The sequence below is a fragment of the Chanodichthys erythropterus genome, chromosome 7, assembly GCF_024489055.1.
Source record: "Chanodichthys erythropterus isolate Z2021 chromosome 7, ASM2448905v1, whole genome shotgun sequence".
NCBI lineage: Eukaryota > Metazoa > Chordata > Actinopteri > Cypriniformes > Xenocyprididae > Chanodichthys > Chanodichthys erythropterus.
In genome coordinates, this window is record NC_090227.1 from 39035763 (window position 1) to 39053700 (window position 17938).

A 17938-nucleotide genomic window follows, 5' to 3' on the forward strand; every position below is an offset into this window, starting at 1 on the left:
GAGGGCAGTAATACACTTAGCAGTGTCTACACTGCTGGAATTCTAATAAAGAAGAAGAGAGCTAGTTCAAGATGAGCATTTATTGTTAAAACTTAAATATATATATTTTTTTTCTTGTAGAAAATGAGAGATGGTTTCTCTAGATAACTCTTATTCTTCGTCTGGGATCGTGTAGAATGCTTTAAAGCTGCACTGAAACTAATTTTGACCTTCAACCATTTGGGCTCCATTTAAGTCCACTATATGGAGAAAAATCCTGGAATGTTTTCATAAAAAACCTCAATTTCTTTTCAACTGAAGAAAGAAGTACATGAACATCTTGGATGACATGGGGGTGAGTAAATTATCAGGAAATTTTAATTTGAAAGTGAACTAATCCTTTAATCTCTCCCTTGTGTCTCACACCCCATTTTAAAAATGGAGATCCCCCAAACATGCAAATTCTCTCATCATTTACTCACCCTCATGTTGCTCTAAACTCGCGCGACAAGACTGAGTTTCCGAAGCACGTCATTCTGCCTTACATCATGTGAAGAAGAAAAAAAAAAGTCAGTCAGGGTGAATAAATGACGACAAACTAATTGTTTTCGGGTAAACTGTCTCCTTAAGCGGTGATTCTGCCCATTTTACCTCATCATTGTACATAATCCCTTCATTAAAGAGTGAGAAAAATATTTCTAAATGCCCATAATCTTTTTTTTTTTTTCACTCAGCAATGTAAATGTCATTTCTTGTATTAGAAAAATCATCGATGATCACATATTTTGACACTGAAATAAAAAGCTAATCGTGAATAAAAATTAAAAAACGTCGTTTGTGCCTTCTTTTTTTAACGGATTTTCTTTGACGTCACCACTTGTAACCGCAAGATGGCGCACTTCACCATTAGAGATACTTTTGATTCTACGCTAATTGCCGTTTTTAACGGAATTTGATTACTTTATACATGGAAACGAATGTAAACCGTCTCCGTTAGCCTATATTTCCCCCACAAAATAGAAGCAAGTATCTGAAAGTAAACCGACAGTTACTTTGGGTTTCGAAACAAGCCGGACAGCCAAACAAACACCTGTCTCAGTCGACCTCGATAAAGCCACTTCCTCTTCACCCACATCCTTAACCAGCACATTTTATTGATGTCGGAGCAGCAGCTGCGCGCCATCAAAACGACTATTTACATAATTCCTCTAATACGACAGGTAGATAAGGAATAGAAGGAGTTTGAATCATTTAAAGTGGCTCTGATGGTGTCGCCAGAGTTGTTTAATGAGGTCAGTGATGATGATAAGACCGAGGAGGATGATGATGATGGGCGGGCTGAAGGGCTGGAGGCGTTGCTCATGCCCTCCTCCTCCTCCTCCTCCTCCTCCTGTAGGGCCAGCAGACAGTGTGAACTTGAATACTGCACCGAACGACAGTGAAGTCACACATCATTGCTGTTTTATGAGATTTATAGTGTCCGTTTAGTTCTGGTGTAGTTTTAGAGGATCTTCTCTCACTATGTCCAGACGAAAACTCGGCAGCAGACCGCAACACCTGAGCGCAATGCAAGGTAAGCTGGATTTAAGATCACTTTATTCACATTTAAGTGATAAAACACAACATGTGTTCACGGAGAACCGAATATGGATCATGTGGGACAGTGAGAGAATGAGTAATCAATAACGCGTAATCAATGTAACGTTATGCTAATAACTTTTCACGTGGTTTTTGGTTTAGTGCGTGTCAAGAACTTGACATTGGAGTTGAAATGATAACATAACCTCATGAGATTTTTTTTATTTTTTATTTATGTGTTTTTTTTTTATTGTATAGTAATCAATCTGTGTTAAATGTGTACAAGGAGGTTTTAGGTTGAAGTTCCTTAGTGATCGAGTTGGAGCAATAACATTGTGCACACTTCCTTATTGCATCTTCACGATATCTTTATGTTTTGATGTCGTCACTCATACCTTAGTGGCTATTTTTGAATTTTTAGTTCATATTTTTTTACACAAAACCCTCGTTTTTGGATGGCTCTCGTAATTTTACCTGCTGACAAGTGCGGTTCACTTCCAATATTTTTGCTGCTGCTGTTGTTGTTGTTGTTGTTGTTGTTGTTTATTAATAATAATTGATTGATAAACAGCATAATTGGATATGAAATATTGTTTTGATCATGACAGAATCTTTTTGTTGTTTGTTTTATCTTCTAACTGTGGGCAGCTGTGCGTGCCTCACCTGACCACAAGACTCTAGTTTGATGTGTGTGCGTTAGTCCGATTCGTGAATGTTCTTTTGAGTCGAATCTTGTTCAATGAATCGGTTGAATGAAGGATTTGACTGACGGCGCAACGTTACTTTAATAGCCGAACGGCAGAAATATTTTAGTAAACTTTTTCTTCATGTAGCTATGACCGTTTTATCAACACTGATATGTTTGGTTTTACTTCGTTGTATTTTATTCATTTATTCATTTACTCGTATCAACACGGATTCGTTTGTTTTTACTTCAATGCATTTTATTAACATTTATTTATTCGTAACGTAGCTATGACCGTTTTATCAACACTGATACGTTTGGTTTTACTTCATTGCATTTTATTAACTTTTATTTACAGGCTATTTAAGTTGATATATATCGGTTTTAGTGTTACAATGAAAGTGAACATTAAATGTCATTAGGTTTTAAATGACTTTGTTCTTTATGAACTGAATTATACAACTGAACTGAGACGTATTGAATTATAATAAACATCCGAGATAATGAAAACCACGTGATGACATGAAAACAACTGCTAAACGCGTAAAACGAATTGTTCGAAAGAACCGATTCACTTAAATGAGTCGGACTTCCAGTCACTAATTTGTGAGAGAGAGCAGCCGCGCCTTTTGCGTGTCGGCACAAACAACCAGAGCTGTTGAAACAGGAAAGGTGACATTTTTGAGTAACCACTGGTGAAATCCTCCCCTTCCCGGACTGTCTGTACCTGCATCGGCATGGACAGCCTAGCCCGGGCAGGTGGATCCAGTCCAGGCTGTAGGTGTGTGTGTCTGTCTGTGTGTGTGTGTGTGTGTGTGTGTGTGTGTGTGTGTGTGTGTGTGTGTGTGTGTGTGTGTGTGTGTGTGTGTGTGCGCGCGCGCTCGCTCTGGAGTCCATGACCACAGCAGCGGCACCCAGGTCAAAGGGCAAGTTCCTCTCTTAACTCGCCCTTTTACAGTCAAGTTAAAGGAGCTCTAAGCAGAATCTGTGTCTGCGCCAAATTCATTGAAATTCTGCTTAAAATATGTAGTTTGATCCATCCTAGGCAGCCCTGATGCTGCTTTGCTTCTGTGTAAATGAAATGCAGCAGCCTTAAATGTTGCAGAGTAGCTATTTGTAGTATAATGTTAATATATTCATAAATTCATATTTTGCAAAACCTGCAATTCTTGTGTAAATGCATTTATTTCACATCTGTGCAGCAATAATGCACTTTTGTAGCGCATATGCAGCTTCTGTGCCACCTTTGCAGTGTAAAAATGGCATTAGATGGACAAAATATGAAAGTGACTTTCACTTTAGACTCAGAAAAATATTAAAAAGTTTGTAAAGTAGACTTTATTTTCATTTTCAAAATTCTGTTTGGCTCAGTTTTGACCTGACTTGATTTACATACTGCGACGCTCATTCGCCCCAGCAGTTATGAGTGGTGTGAAAGACACCTTGCCTGTATCAGCAGACTTGTGAGCGTGGCAGGACGACTACAGTGCAAAGTGCCTGATGTATCAGCGTGCACTAATGGGCGAATTGCTCAAGCAGGTCGGAGCTGCATCGCACTGCTTCCTGTGCAAGGCAGACCTCGGTGGCAGAGACACAGGAAGTGGTCAGTATCTGCTGACCAGACAGAGCCGTGCTGATGGTGACAGTTTAGCAGTACACCGACAAATGCAGAGAACTGAAAGTAGCACATTAGAAGAGAAACAAAGTTGTTGCAAAGCCACTCAGTTTGGTCATTTCAAGACACCCAAGAGACTCTCTGGAAAAAAAGGGCTCCTCGCACTGCGCTTAACCCCAGGTTATCATCGTTCTTAACCCCGCTTTTGTTTAGAAGCGGGGTTGGCACCACTTTTTACACAGGTTATGAAGCTCTGCTCCAGAGTATTGCGGTGCCAAATGTATGCCGTGTGAAACTAAGCGGTGTTAGAATGTTACAGCAACAGATGTACCTCATATTCACATGCTTTGGACAGTCACAGAAACGCCCTGTGTTGTAGTTTCAGCGTTTTTAGGAAACAATGCCAAATGGTGACAGAAAACGCATCAGTTGGAGTAAAGAAGTGACCGTTTCATTCTTACCTTTTATAGTCCATTCAGTGACTGTACAATTGGAAATACATAATATAAGTATGTGCAATGCTTGAGCCTTTATACAAACAGGTTGCTTGCTGCGTTCGTCCAATCACTGACATTAACTTTGCAAGTATGCAAATAGGAATGTTGAGGAATGTACAGTGTGAAATGTCGGTTTATAACCAGGAGCCAGTTGTTCAAAAGTAATCTGATCAGATTGGATCAAATCTTGAAAATGGATTGTTCGAAATGAAAAAAAGGATTCTGAAATCAGATTAGATCACAAAATCCAATCTTGATTTTGATCTGGATCAAATCATCAGTTTGAGTTGTTTAAAAATTTTAGTAAGATTGGGATACATTTGATCCAAAAAGAAGGGTGACCCCAGCAGAAGGGTGGATTTCAGGAACAAAAATGTAATAAAATACATTATTTTTATCATGTAAAATACATACGCACATTTTATTTTGCTCTTGATTAGTTTAACTGTTAAAGTAATACATTAGAAGTAGACTTTAGGCTACATATTAAGCCTTTCGGTATCCTACAGTAAAGTAAAAAAGAGATTTGGCGACATGAATTAATCCCCAAACAGCTGTAAATATCAAACAAAAATATTATATTTAAAGTGTTTTTTTTATCACTGTAAACTTTAGATAAACTAGAGATAAACCAGTCAAAAGTTCTTTGCGAACGCTACACAAACCTTTTTTTTTTTTTTTTTTCCCCCATCTCATATTTTTTCCATCTCCACGTAGAGCACTAGGAATCCGGATTTGGTAATCTGAAAAAGTGTGTATCTGGATCAAGGTGATCCAATCCAATTTTGCTTTGAAAAACCAGCACAAAAGTAAGATGGATTACCTGATAGCGAAACGTGGGATTTCCAGTTCCAGATCATTCTGGACGTTTTGAACAACTGGCCCAATATGTATTAAAATAGCCAAAATCCATGGCTATTGTATTGACTTGTGTACTTACATTATCCCAAATGTTTTCAAGAATGTTCTAAAATACAAAGAAATAAGCAATTTTAACCATGTCTATGTGTCGCATATCAGTGACATCATACCCGCGTTCCCCTCGGTTTCCGGTTTTATTTTGTAGAAACCATGGAAACACCAAAGACGCTCTATGTGTTTTATTAGACAGGTGAGCAACTGTTTGGACACAATCATCGACAGAAAACTAATAATGTTATATAGATGAAAACAGTAAGTCTTATTGTTTAAATCTCGTTTTCTTGATTTATCATGTTTTACCATGCCTAATATCAGTCTAGCTTACTACAGTGTGCAACAAGTGTCTCATAGTAACCGCCGAGCGAATGCAGAGTACTATTATAACAACTTTTAACACACAAATGTATCTAATATGATAAAACAGCGCTGCTTTACCCCACATACGCTTGACCGGAAGAAGCTGAAGCAGCGACTGTGGCATAATAAAAGTTCTTCTGCTCTCGAGAAGTGTGTCGCGCTCGTCTCTCATAAGCAATTGCTCCAGCAGCCTCGTTTCTGCTCCTACAGCACTATAACCCAGGGTTTAGAATGACCCCGGGTTAACTCTTTAAAGCCCTAAAGAGTATTTCTACAGTGTTATTGTTTTGTTCTGCTCACAGACGCTCCGGATTCCTCAGTCATCCCCGGCGTCTCCTTGCTGTCACCTGAGCGGATGCCTCAGCCTGAAGATGGAGGCCGTGACCTGTTGACATGTGGCCAGTGTGGTCAGGCGTTCCCGCTGGCCCACATCCTCACCTTCATCCAGCACAAACAGGGTGGATGCAGCACAGCCAGAGCCCACCCTCAGGGCCACACCCCTCCCTCTCCGGCCAATCGGACGCTGCAGTGCGGCCAAGGAACGCAGGTGGAGGCGGGATACGTGGAGCTCCGGCGGATGACGGACAGGAGATGGAAGGAAGAGCCAGGTGTGAGGGTGGAGGCCAACCGAGCCGGTGAGTTCTAGGTGCTAATTAGTGTCTTTTTTTGTAAAACTGTCCCCTCATTTAACAACCTCGTCCCCAGTCCGGCTCATTAGGCCGCCGTTGCTGTGGCACTGAGGCCTTGGTGAGTTGGAGAGTTAGAGACGCCGGGCTTAATTGTGTGGAAGGGATAGGTAGTTCTGCTACACACGCGAGCAAACGTACACTTATACACGCACCCTGGGGGACGGTGGAAAGGCACCTGAGCACACCTGAGCATCTCCTTAGCTCTGTCTCTCAGGTGAAGTGGCCAGGTAAACACTGCACAGTCAGGCCACCAAACTACACAACTCCCAGAGCTCTCTCTCTCACACACACACACACACGCTTTCCTCAAACCCCTCATTATTCCTGCGCTGTCAGTCATAGCAGGTGCTGACATGGGGTGTTATTCCCAGAGTCCTTTGTGAATTGCATCGCTCCTGTCCTCTCACTCTTCAAAATAAAGTCATGAAATGTGTTGATGCACCATACACTTAGGCCCTGTTTACACCTGGTATTAAGATGCGTTTTGATCGATCAAATCACAAGCGGACGAGGCAGACACATTCTGGTGTTTTAATCCGTCTCTTTTGTCCACTTTCAACCACTTCTGACCTAATTTTGTTTGAGAGGAGGGTTTATGGGCGGGTAAATATGTTTTTTTTTTTTTTTTCAGATTTTTCGATCTAATGGACAAAATAAGCTCACGCAATTTACATATGAACTCATTTGGAAACGATGGAAAAACACGGATAACAGCAGCTTATGTTTCTGCTCTGACAGCTGCGAGACATCAGCGAACACTGTGAGTGCGTGTTAGAAATCAGGAATGGTGAGAGAACACTGTGCTTGGTACCTTTTTCATCTTCAAACCAAACTTGGGTCTGCAGCTGACAAAGTTTAAATCCTGTTTGGCTAGCACGCTTCCCATGATGTTGATGCATTAGGTCAACCGGCGAAGAGAAGGTGGTGTTTTGTAGCTATTCGACCACATGAGCGTTTACACTACAAAAGCAATCCGGTTGAATGTGTTGTTGAGAGTGGATAAGCTCAAAGCATTTTACACCCCGTTTACACCTGTATTTATCATCATCCAATTGACCAAAACACATATTAATACCAGGTGTAAACAGGGCCTTAAAAATAACGGTCCCAAAAGAGGGTTTACGAATCCAAAGAAAAAAACATTTTGGGTTTCCCAAAGAACCTTTCAGTGACCAAATAACCATTTTTTTCTTAGTGTGAAGAACATTTTAATAATATGAAGTAGGGCTTCACGATTAGTCAAAATAAAACCAAAACCGTGATATGACATCATCAAATCGCAAAGGCTGCTCTGCGTGTTTGAGAGTGATTCTGCGAACAGGATCAGAGCATCTCAGTTCATAGGAAATGAGGTTTCAAAATAAAGAGGTCCATCAAAATAAAATGTAGCTGTTTGAGCATAAACAACTCTGCGATGCTCAGAGTTCAGTGCAAATGGAGATATCTCCCTTTATAGAATTCTCTGTTTAAGGACTACAACAAAAAGCTGGAAGGGACTACAACGAGCTTCTTCCAGGTTAGTGACATCACAAACCCCAAAATTTACATAAACCCCGCCCCCGAGAACATGCAACAAAGCGGGTGAGGCCATGTTGGGCTGCTATAGAGAAGAGGAAGAGTTGTTGTAGTAGAGTGTTGTTATCATGCGTCATTTTACGCCGGACTGATTCACAAACGAGGGTCAATTCAACGCTGGATTTGCACAAAAGATGAACATGACAGCACATGCTAGTGGATGAGTTGAATCAACTCCACAGCAACTACATAAATTTATCCACTAACCATTCAGAAACGTCCAGTTGCATTCTAAAAGTTGTAACTTCTTCCTGAGTCTCTCCATCAGTGTCGACTCCGGCTTGAACAATGTAAGGCTGAACACCGTTACTGACAATCCTCATTTTGGCTGCGTGAGATTCTCCAGCTTTGTTGTTGTTGAGCAACCGAAGCGCGAGCTGTTAAAGCTCCGCCCTCTTCTGGAAAGTGGCCGGGAGCAGCAGCTCATTTGCATTTACAGGGACACACACAAAAACGGCGTGTTTTTGCTCACACCCAAATAGGGGCAAATTTGACAATCATTAATAAATGATCTGTGAAGTATTTTGAGCTGAAACTTCAGACACATTCTGAGGACACCAGAGACTTATATTACATCTTGTAAAAATGGCATTATAGGTCCCTCTTAATACTGATTTTTTTTATTTTTTATTTTAGAGTGTTTTACAGTAGTAATATTTTTCTTTTTTTATTTAGTAGTGTTCATATTTTTAGCAATAATAATAAAAATAATAATAATTATTATTATTTTATAGCTACACATTTTTGGCCAAATTGTGAAGCCCTACAAACAAGCACAGCAATCCTGAAAAAGTTTTTTTTTATTTATTTTTTTTATCGCAATCAGAAAAATCCAGATTTTTTAATTTATTTTATTTTACTCTAATCGTGTACCTCTTGTCTAATGAACCTTTTCTGCAATGGAAATTTTCCATGGATGTTGAAGGTTCTTCATGGAAGCAAAGATGACAATAAACCAATTTTTTAAGATTGTATAGAAGAATATGGGTGAAACATTGAACACTTTCGACTGTTAAACAGGATGTTGGTGGGTGTGTGTGTCATAGTAGTGTGTGTGTGTCTCTGTGTGTTAAAGCTGCTTGAGTGTTTTTCAGTGCAGTAGTCGGCCGTAAAGGGAATCGGCCTGTGCAGGTGTTGGTGTTTCTTAGTGTGATGCTATTGAACCGTGACCTGAACTGCTTCCTCATATGGGCAGGATTCTTTCACCCTACACCATGAGCAAAGCAAACATTTATTAGTTTATCATTACAGACTGTTTATAAAGGCAAGCAAATGATTACGATTGATTGTTATCAACAAAACACACTCTTGCTTTCAGGTCACTCCCTCATATATGTACACATGTTTGCGCTTCCTTCCTTTTCGTGCTCTGTTTCCGTCCGTCCACGTTTCTTGATTCTCTGGGGTTCATTCCCTTATGCCTTTTTTGTGTGTGAAAGGTGTATGTTGCTGAAAAAAGGGGCCAGGGTGAGAGGTGCAAAATATGCTAATGTGTTACTTCCTCACTGTCAACAGTCTTGGGTTATTATTGAGACAAAGATTATGAGGCATCAGAGACAAAGATTGGGTCTGATATGGAACTGTTTGAAGTTTTTAACTTTGACTTGAAAGACAGTTCAAAGTGCTAAAAGTGAAATAGTGAATGATAATTTGTTTTATCTGACATGTCAGGGTTGCCAAGTCTGCATGACAAAAACAGTCCAATGCAGATATACACTGCCATTCAAAAGTTAGCGGTACGTGAGATTTTTAAAAATATTTTTGAAAGAAGTCTCTAATTATGCATATCAACGCTGCATTTATTTGCATTTATAAAACCGTAATATTGTGAAATATTTTTACACTTTAAAATAAGTTTCCTTTTTAATGTAATTTTATTCCTGTGATGCTGAATTTGGTGCATAAGTAATATTTCTTCTTTGTATTAATATTATTATTGTCATTAATGTTCAAAATGGTTGTTGAACAGCATTAATCTGAACTAGAAATATTTTGAAAAAAATGCTTTACTGTTACTTTTGATCAACTTAATGCAACCTTGCTGAATAAAAGATTACTGAAAATTACTGACCCCAAACTGAATAAATGAATAACTATTTGAAAAGAATATCTATTTTTCAAACTGTATTATATTATAATGTTGTGATTCCTATATTCAGCATTTAAAACAATTGATTTGAGTTTTTAGCTTTTTAATCTTAATTTATTTGTACAAAATAATATATCAGCTTATCTGTCTTTGGCCATAACATTTTCAAATGTTAAAATATCAGCTTATCAGTATCAAATCATTCATCATATCAGTATCATTCATTGTATATGTTGTTTAATGTATTAGTAGGTAACATGTACATGCTTGAACCCTTTTTTCTGGCATCAGTTGTTAGTTATTAGGATAGAACTTGGGCAAATGTAAATAATAATTCAGGACACCGTTTTCAACTAAAAAACCTTCATTTGGCCATTCATTTACACAACAAAGGCATTTTAGGTGCCTGAAAATGCAAACTTTTAAAAAGTGTTTCAAAGTGCAAGTTTTTGAAAACAATACAATATTTTTTTTTTTTTTTATAACGTCAATTTGTGAAAATAGTGACATCATGCACATTCGACATCAAGTGCCATCGCCAACTACTGGCCTGATGTGAATAATGCAGCATTTTTAGTCATTTTCGCGGATCCACATGAATGGAGATTTTGACGACAACGTCGTGGAAAAAACATTTCCATTTTTAGTACATCATTGTTGTGTAAACATACCCATAAAAACATAACATTTATAAGTGATACAAATACATATTAATGTACTTTTTTCATTAAAGTCCCCCTGTAGTAAATAATTTTATCCCTTAAAACTCATCCTTGATCACCAAAATGACATAGTGAAACATTTATTTCCTTAAATTTCTTATTGCCTCAAAATAACTTGAGGCAAGGGTGTAGAGTTACATTCATCTAGTATATGCGGTTCTATTAATATGCAAATTATCCTCACTCACACCAGCTCAGAGATCCACTAGTTGACGATCACACGTTGACGTTACTGGTTACAAGGTAGTTTGTGACATAAGAAACACCTGCGATTTCAAACCGTGTTTTTGAAACTGTCTTTAGATCACTGCAGTTTTAAATACTCAGCAATGGTGTTGACTGATGAATTTGCACATGGTTTGTCTTGAAGCACATTAAAAACGCCACATAGACTTTTAAACCACAATCAACCTGATTTTCAGCGCAGGGGGACTTTAAATGAATCTAATTCGTGCTGTTTAAATCCACCAAAACCTCACAACAACAACAAATCTATCGGTGACAGATTTTAAATGTAGCCCAATTCTTGGCAACTCTTGGTCCCCAAAAGGATATATTTTTGTGCTGCTTGGATGAGGGCGTTTTGTATGCACGTCGTATTTGCGCTTTCATTTTGACTCATCCAATGAAAAATCAGTTAACCCACAAACCATCAGACAGGAGTGTGTGTGCTTATGTGTGGGTGTAAAACAGTGACACAGAGATTTTGGAGACAGCAGTTCAGTTTATTGAATTAGTTTAGACAATGTATCAATAGTGTTATTTTTATTTCCTCCAGCCGTCTCTTTGCTCTTCATTTCAAATGTCCCTTTATTCTCTCTCTCTCCCTCTGTTCCCTAGAGAGAGAAGATTCTGCCTGCTGCTCGTTAGCGCTCTCAGCCAATCTGCATTTTTAATTAGCGGTTATTGCTTCTGCTTAATATGCAATTGCTACCCTGGGCCAAATGGGAATCCTTACAAAAAGAGTGAGGGGAAAGAATGAAAGAAAGGGAGAGGAGAGAGAGAGAGAGGGAGAGACAGGCTGGGTATTGTGTTTCACTCCAAGACCCTGAGACAAAAGCCCCTCCACCCCTCCTCGCACCCTCCACCCGAGGGAGAGATTTGGAGGCAGAAGGGGTGTTGTTCAGAGGGGGCGAAGGTGCAGTCACAGGGGTGATGATTTTTCTGTTGTTTTTCATGACCTGTGCAGCTATTTCTTTTTGTTCTTAAATTAAACCCGTTTCTTTCGTCTTTCCCTTGTTTTAACCTCCGTCCCTGAGGCTCAGGGATCTGCTTCTTTCTTTTGACTCTCGTTCTTCTCTAGGCACAGAGTACGAAAGAAGAGAATAGGAGAGGCTCTTTTTAATCTTCTTCTTCTTTGCCCCCCCCCCCCCCCCCTTCCCAATAAAATGCAGAAGGATTTTGACTTGAGGAGATGTAAAAGAGGCTTATAGCACTCTGCTTTGAACCCTTTGTAAGAGAATGGAAAAAATGAAATGAATTTTCCTCAGTTTTGGGATCCTCTTTGCAGACAAGCCCCATTTATCAAGGAGGCTGAGTCAGGACTCATTTGCATAAAACCTTCGTTTGCCCCGTTCCGCTAATTAGCAATTTACAGCTTAATTGGCGAGCGGCTCTCTGAAATAGAGACAAAGCTAACCATGTTTAAAAATACCTCCAGAGCTGCTGAAGGAGCCCATCCGTGCTCATTTGCTTCTGTCTCAATCTTTCTCTCCGCAGTCATCCGGCTCTCCTGTGAGCACACCTTTAATCAGGCGAGCCTTTCTGCTCCGGTCTGACTCAACAGCGGCGCTATTACCAGCTCATTATTGCTCTGACACCTGCAGGGGTTTGTGACATGCAGCTTTTCTTAAAAAAAATGCCTGAAAAATTAGACAAATGAGGAAATCGTGTTCTTGAGAGGTGATGCAGTAGGTCAGGAGGATGAGTTTTGGGCTGTGTTTACTGCAGCATAATACTTGGATTATTTTAGTAGGGTGATTAGCACTAAAACGTGACCAGGTCACATTTCACTCTAAAATCATAAGGAAAAATTCTCTTTCTTTATAATTTTTATAGGACTGGCACAAAATCTGATTAAAACTACTATATAAACTAAAGCATATAATCTCTAAGATGATATCAAAGCATGCAAAGTATGTAGGTCATGTGAAAACATTGTAGCTGAATGAAACATTTATTGTTGCATTCAACATACTGTTAAATTTAATGTAATGTTCTGCATTATACATTGTGGCCTGTGCTATATGCCGTGAGAAGTATGTTAGCATTCTTTTCTGAACAGCCATGGACTGAACCTGCCCTGTTTTCACAAGTATTTGTGGTTTTACCTGTTTTGCTCTGTTTTCTGTAAATGACCAAGTTCGCCTGCAACCTTTTCTTTCTGCGGTTTCATTTTCATGTCGTCATGACAGACGTCTTTCCAGTCCACTAAGCATATTTTGTTAGATATATACAGGGTTATATAGCATGAGAAAGGCTCAGTTTGTTTGCATTTTTAGTATGGACATTCACAAAACCTAGAAATGAAGATTCAGTCAATGGGACCTCATCAGTTAGAGATATAAGCATGATATGGACCATTTGCTATTATTCTTTCCTGAATGTACTGATATTTAAAAAAAAAAAAAATGGCATCTGTTAGTGTGATTTGAGCAGTGTTGGGGTATTGCATTACAGTTACATAATCAGATTACTTTTTCCAAGTAACTAGTAAAGTAACGCATTACTTTTAAATTTACAACAAAATATTTTTCAAATAAGTAGTTACTTTTTGAAATAAGTAACGCAAGTTACTCTCCTGTCCCCATGCTGAGAAAAATCAAGAGTAAGTGCAGAGGCATTGTGTGTGAACCTTATTGTACGTCTAGACTAAATGTGAACATGCGTTTACTCATCTCACTTTAAGTCTGTGAAATGTGAACTCAGAATATTATGCAAAGTACAATAATTAAATGTTAAATAACACAAAATATACTTTATGTATTTAATCTCACTTTATTAACCAATGTCTTTGCTGCTGACCTTCTATGATCAAATTCAACCATACGAATAAGCATAAATGACTTTAGTTAAACATCACATTTGTGTTACCTTTTTTTGTTTTGTTTTTATTGCTGGAGTAAGAGTGTTAAACATTCTTCTTCGTCCTGTTCTTCTTTAATCCAGAATGGCAGCACAGCTGAAAGGTTTGTTTGAGCTGCGCCCTCTACTGTACAGGCGTGAATTTGCATTTCCTTCAGCCTGAGGCTTATTCATTTCATTTTTAGTTTGAAAGGGCCTTAACAATTGACAAAAATATAACTTTTTTTATTAAAAAATACAAGTAAACCCAACCTAGGTGAGAAAAAGTAATGTACTGCATTACTTTTTATAAAAAGTAACTAAGTAATAATGCAATTAGTTACTTTTTTAGGGAGTAACGCAATATTGTAACCCATTACTTTTAAAGGGAACTTTCCCTAACACTGGTTTTGACTGATTTGTATTGAATAAATGTAGTTTTTAGGTGTTTGTTTGATTAATAAATTAATTTTCTCTCTCTCTCTTCCTTTCCAAAACAGAAGAGCCCTCCATTTTCACCTGCCAGGTGTGTCAGTGTATGTTCTCCAGCGCATGGACTCTCCTCCAGCATGCTCAGAACACACATTCTCTCAGCATCTACCAGGTGGAGGATGACACCATCATGCAGACATCAAAACCACCGGCCACGATGGATCCACGTCACCTGGGTGCCGCACTGGCCTCTGCGTTCCAGCCGTCCTCCCAGAGATCAGCCCGCCCTCACAAGCCTCCCCACAGCTCCACCCCTGCACCGCGGGACATGCAGGGCCTGAACTTTTCCATGTGTTTACAGCGCCTGGCGGAGGTCAGCTGCAGCAACGGCGGAGTGGTACCTTCCCCATCCCCATCTCCACCAGCCGCTTCGCCTTTTCCCCACTCCACTTCATCACTTCACACAGCCTTCTCCTGCCAGCTGTGCGGCCAAGGCTTTCAGTCTCTGCGCAGCCTGTCCGCACACCGCCGCACTCACGCCTGCGATAGGCCCTACCACTGTGGTCTGTGCCAGCTCACGTTCTCCCAGAGCGGCGAACTTGCACGACACATGAGAAGCCACCGTCGTGCTGGACAGGAAACATCTGATCCCAGCCTTGCCAGTGCGGATGAGGACAGAAAGCTTTCTGGACAGGGAGATAATGATATTTCCGGTGGTCATGGAGCCAGCTTGGAAGCTGGAAAGCATCCAGGAGGTACCAGCCTGATCTTGATATCTTCTCAGTCCAGGGCTGCGGATCGAAATCTGCTGCGGTACTACCAGCCTCTGAGAGAAGCGGAAGAAGAGGGTCAAGGTGATCCTCAACATCCCTCTCCCTACGGCAGCCCTTCAGAGGGCTCTCTGGAGAGCGGAGATACAGGTGGAAGTGGCGAGAGTGGGATTGCCAGCGGGAACTGCACACCAAAGCGCCCCGAACGGGAAGATCGTCCTCAAGGCGAATGGGAGCAAGAGGTGGAGGCAGTGGAGATAGTCCAGGACTGGCAGCAGGAGAACGAAAGGAGGCAGGTCACCAGCGGAGGGGGCAAGAAGAAAAAAGAAGAGGCTTGCGAATTCTGCGGAAAGTGTTTCCGTAACAGCAGCAACCTTACGGTCCACCGGCGCAGCCACACGGGTGAAAGGCCGTACCGCTGCGGACTCTGCAGCTACGCCTGCGCACAGAGTAGCAAGCTCACACGCCACATGAAAACACATGGTGCCCGTGGGACACGTGCCCCCTTTCAGTGTCAGCTTTGCTCTGTCCCATTCACCGTCTATGCCACGCTGGAGAAACACCTCAAGAAGGTCCATGGACTCACTCACGCCAGTGCCGGCGCCTACAGCCAGGGCTTGCTTGCCGATTACAATGGCCTCAACATCAAAATGGAGGATGACTCCATAGGAGATAAATCAGGAGCTCCCATCACAGAATCTAATGTGGAGCTCAAAGAGGAGGACGCTGAAATGAGGGTCAGTAATGATGAGCCCCCTTCCTCTGAAGAAACAGGCAGTACTGCGGCTCTGGGTGAAACCGCAGTATAAAAATAGCAGCACTTCTGAACATGACATACTCATGACCAAAACCACCAAACGTGACGATCTTCTGCCCACGACTCAGTATGCGCATCTTATCAAAAAACCAAGAAGACCTTACCCGCCTTGACCTCAGTCACTCAAGGGAGTGATGCTGGCACTGACCGAGACTTGATAAATTCTCATATCAGTACAAGTGCCTACTGTTAAATCCTGACATGCAATATTGAAAGACTTCTGAACTCTTAGGCCCAATCACCGTTGTCAAGGCACATGGAACCCAGAACATTACGTTTTGACTAGTAGAGTATATGGAGATTGTTACAAATCATTTGAGCCTTTTGTTGAGCCCAAAAGACAATCGGACAGTAGGCAATCTGTCAATGTGATTTTGCAATTCTGAAGTGGACACCTTGGGTTTACACTGTTGTGGCACTCCACCACAGAGCCTTAAAGGTTCATGGTTCATAAAAATCTGTGTGTGACAAAAAAGGGAATGGTCTACATCAGGGATGTCCAATCCTGCTCTTGGTGGGCTAGTGTCCTGCAGAGTCTGGCTCCAATTTAAAAGGGTTAGTTCACCCAAAAATTAAATTTGTCATTAATTACTCACCCTCATGTTGTTCCAAACTCGCAAGACTTTCGTTCATCTTCAGAGCACACGTTAAGATATTTTTGATGAAATCTGAGTTTGTTTTGTTTTTAATCTCCCATAGAAAGCAGCGAAATTACCATATTCAAGGTGAAGAAAAGTAGTAAAGACATCATTAAAATACTCAACATGACTACAGTGGTTCAACTTTAATGTTATGAAGCAAGGAGAATAATTTTTGTGCGCAAATTCAAAACAAAAATAATGACTTTATTCAATGTAACTACGAGGAAATAGTTAAATAAAGTTGTTATTTTTGTTTTTGCGCACAAAAAGTATTCTTGTCACTTCATAACATTTAAGGTTGAACCACTGTAGTCACATGAACTATTTTAACGATGTCTTAATTACCATTATTAAAAGGTCCAGAAAGGTATTAATGTTGCTTTCTATGGGGGATAAAAAAAAACTTGGATTTCATTAAAAATATCTTAATTTGTGTTCAGAAGATGAATGAAGGTCTTACAGGTTTGGAAGGACACAAGGGTGAGTAATTAATGACAGAAATTTCATTTTTGTATGAACAAACCCTTTAATTAAACACCTGAAACAGACTTTTGCTAAACTTCCAGGCAGGTCAGAGCTAATCTCTGCAAGATGGCGGCCATCCAGGAGCAGGATTGGACACCCTTGGTCTACATCAGTGTAGTAAGAGTATGACTTGCACAGATGACAATAGATGAATTTGAGCTTGTGTTTCCTCAACTATCTGACAGGGTCGTTTTCTTTTTTGATACTGTATATTAAATTGGACTGATTGGGTCTGTGGCAATACATGTTCAGTCACATATCACTGTTAAAGTGCATTTGTTTGCCATTTAGTTTATCATTTAGAATGTCAGAATTGTGTAAGTGTATATTTTAGTTTGTGCAACATATTCCACAAAAATGTATCACACTCTACTGCACAACACATTCATTTTGGTTGTATTTTGTGAGCCTGTTTAGTCTGTTTACAGACATTTGTTTTACTGCCCGAGCACATAGAAATACTATGAAAAGTTGTGAAAATTTCATTTTGTCAATGGTTTCTCCAGGTTGTGAAATGAAAAGCCACGTTTCTGATTGGGGAACAGCGCTGTTGAATGGTGAACCCACTTGTGAGAGAGCACTTGTGTTTGTTTGTGTATATGTGAGAAAGAGTTAGAGACCAGATATATGATAAATCTATACAGGGAAAGTCTGCTTTGTTACAGTTTTGTATTATTATCAATGTCAGGGAACTGTTATGTTACTGTTTATGTGGTTCAAATATGGTAGAATAAGTCTTCAAATGGAATTTAAGAAAAGCTTCTTTTTTTTTTTTTGTATTAACAAATGTGAAAATAGTTGGACATCCAGTTGTGTCCGTTTCTTCAGGGAGCAGCGAAAACAAAGCTCTTTTTGTCCTCTGTATATTGTTATAATCATTTCTGTTGATTAAATATGTCATGTCTTATGTGATTTCTCCCTGTGTAGCCCACCACTTTGTGTATTTTGTATTATTATGCCTATTTGTACGATAATTAAAAGAC

The 17938-nt window shown here is 39.9% G+C and overlaps 1 protein-coding gene across 1 annotated transcript; it reads left to right on the top strand.

Annotated features, from left to right (window-relative positions):
• The first annotated feature begins 1168 nt into the window (after positions 1-1168).
• Positions 1169-17938, top strand: znf296 (zinc finger protein 296). Its single transcript, XM_067390510.1, has 3 exons — positions 1169-1552; positions 5935-6267; positions 14271-17938. Exons 1-3 carry the CDS (start codon positions 1501-1503, stop codon positions 15779-15781), a joined length of 1896 nt encoding a protein of 631 aa, XP_067246611.1. The 5' UTR covers positions 1169-1500; the 3' UTR covers positions 15782-17938.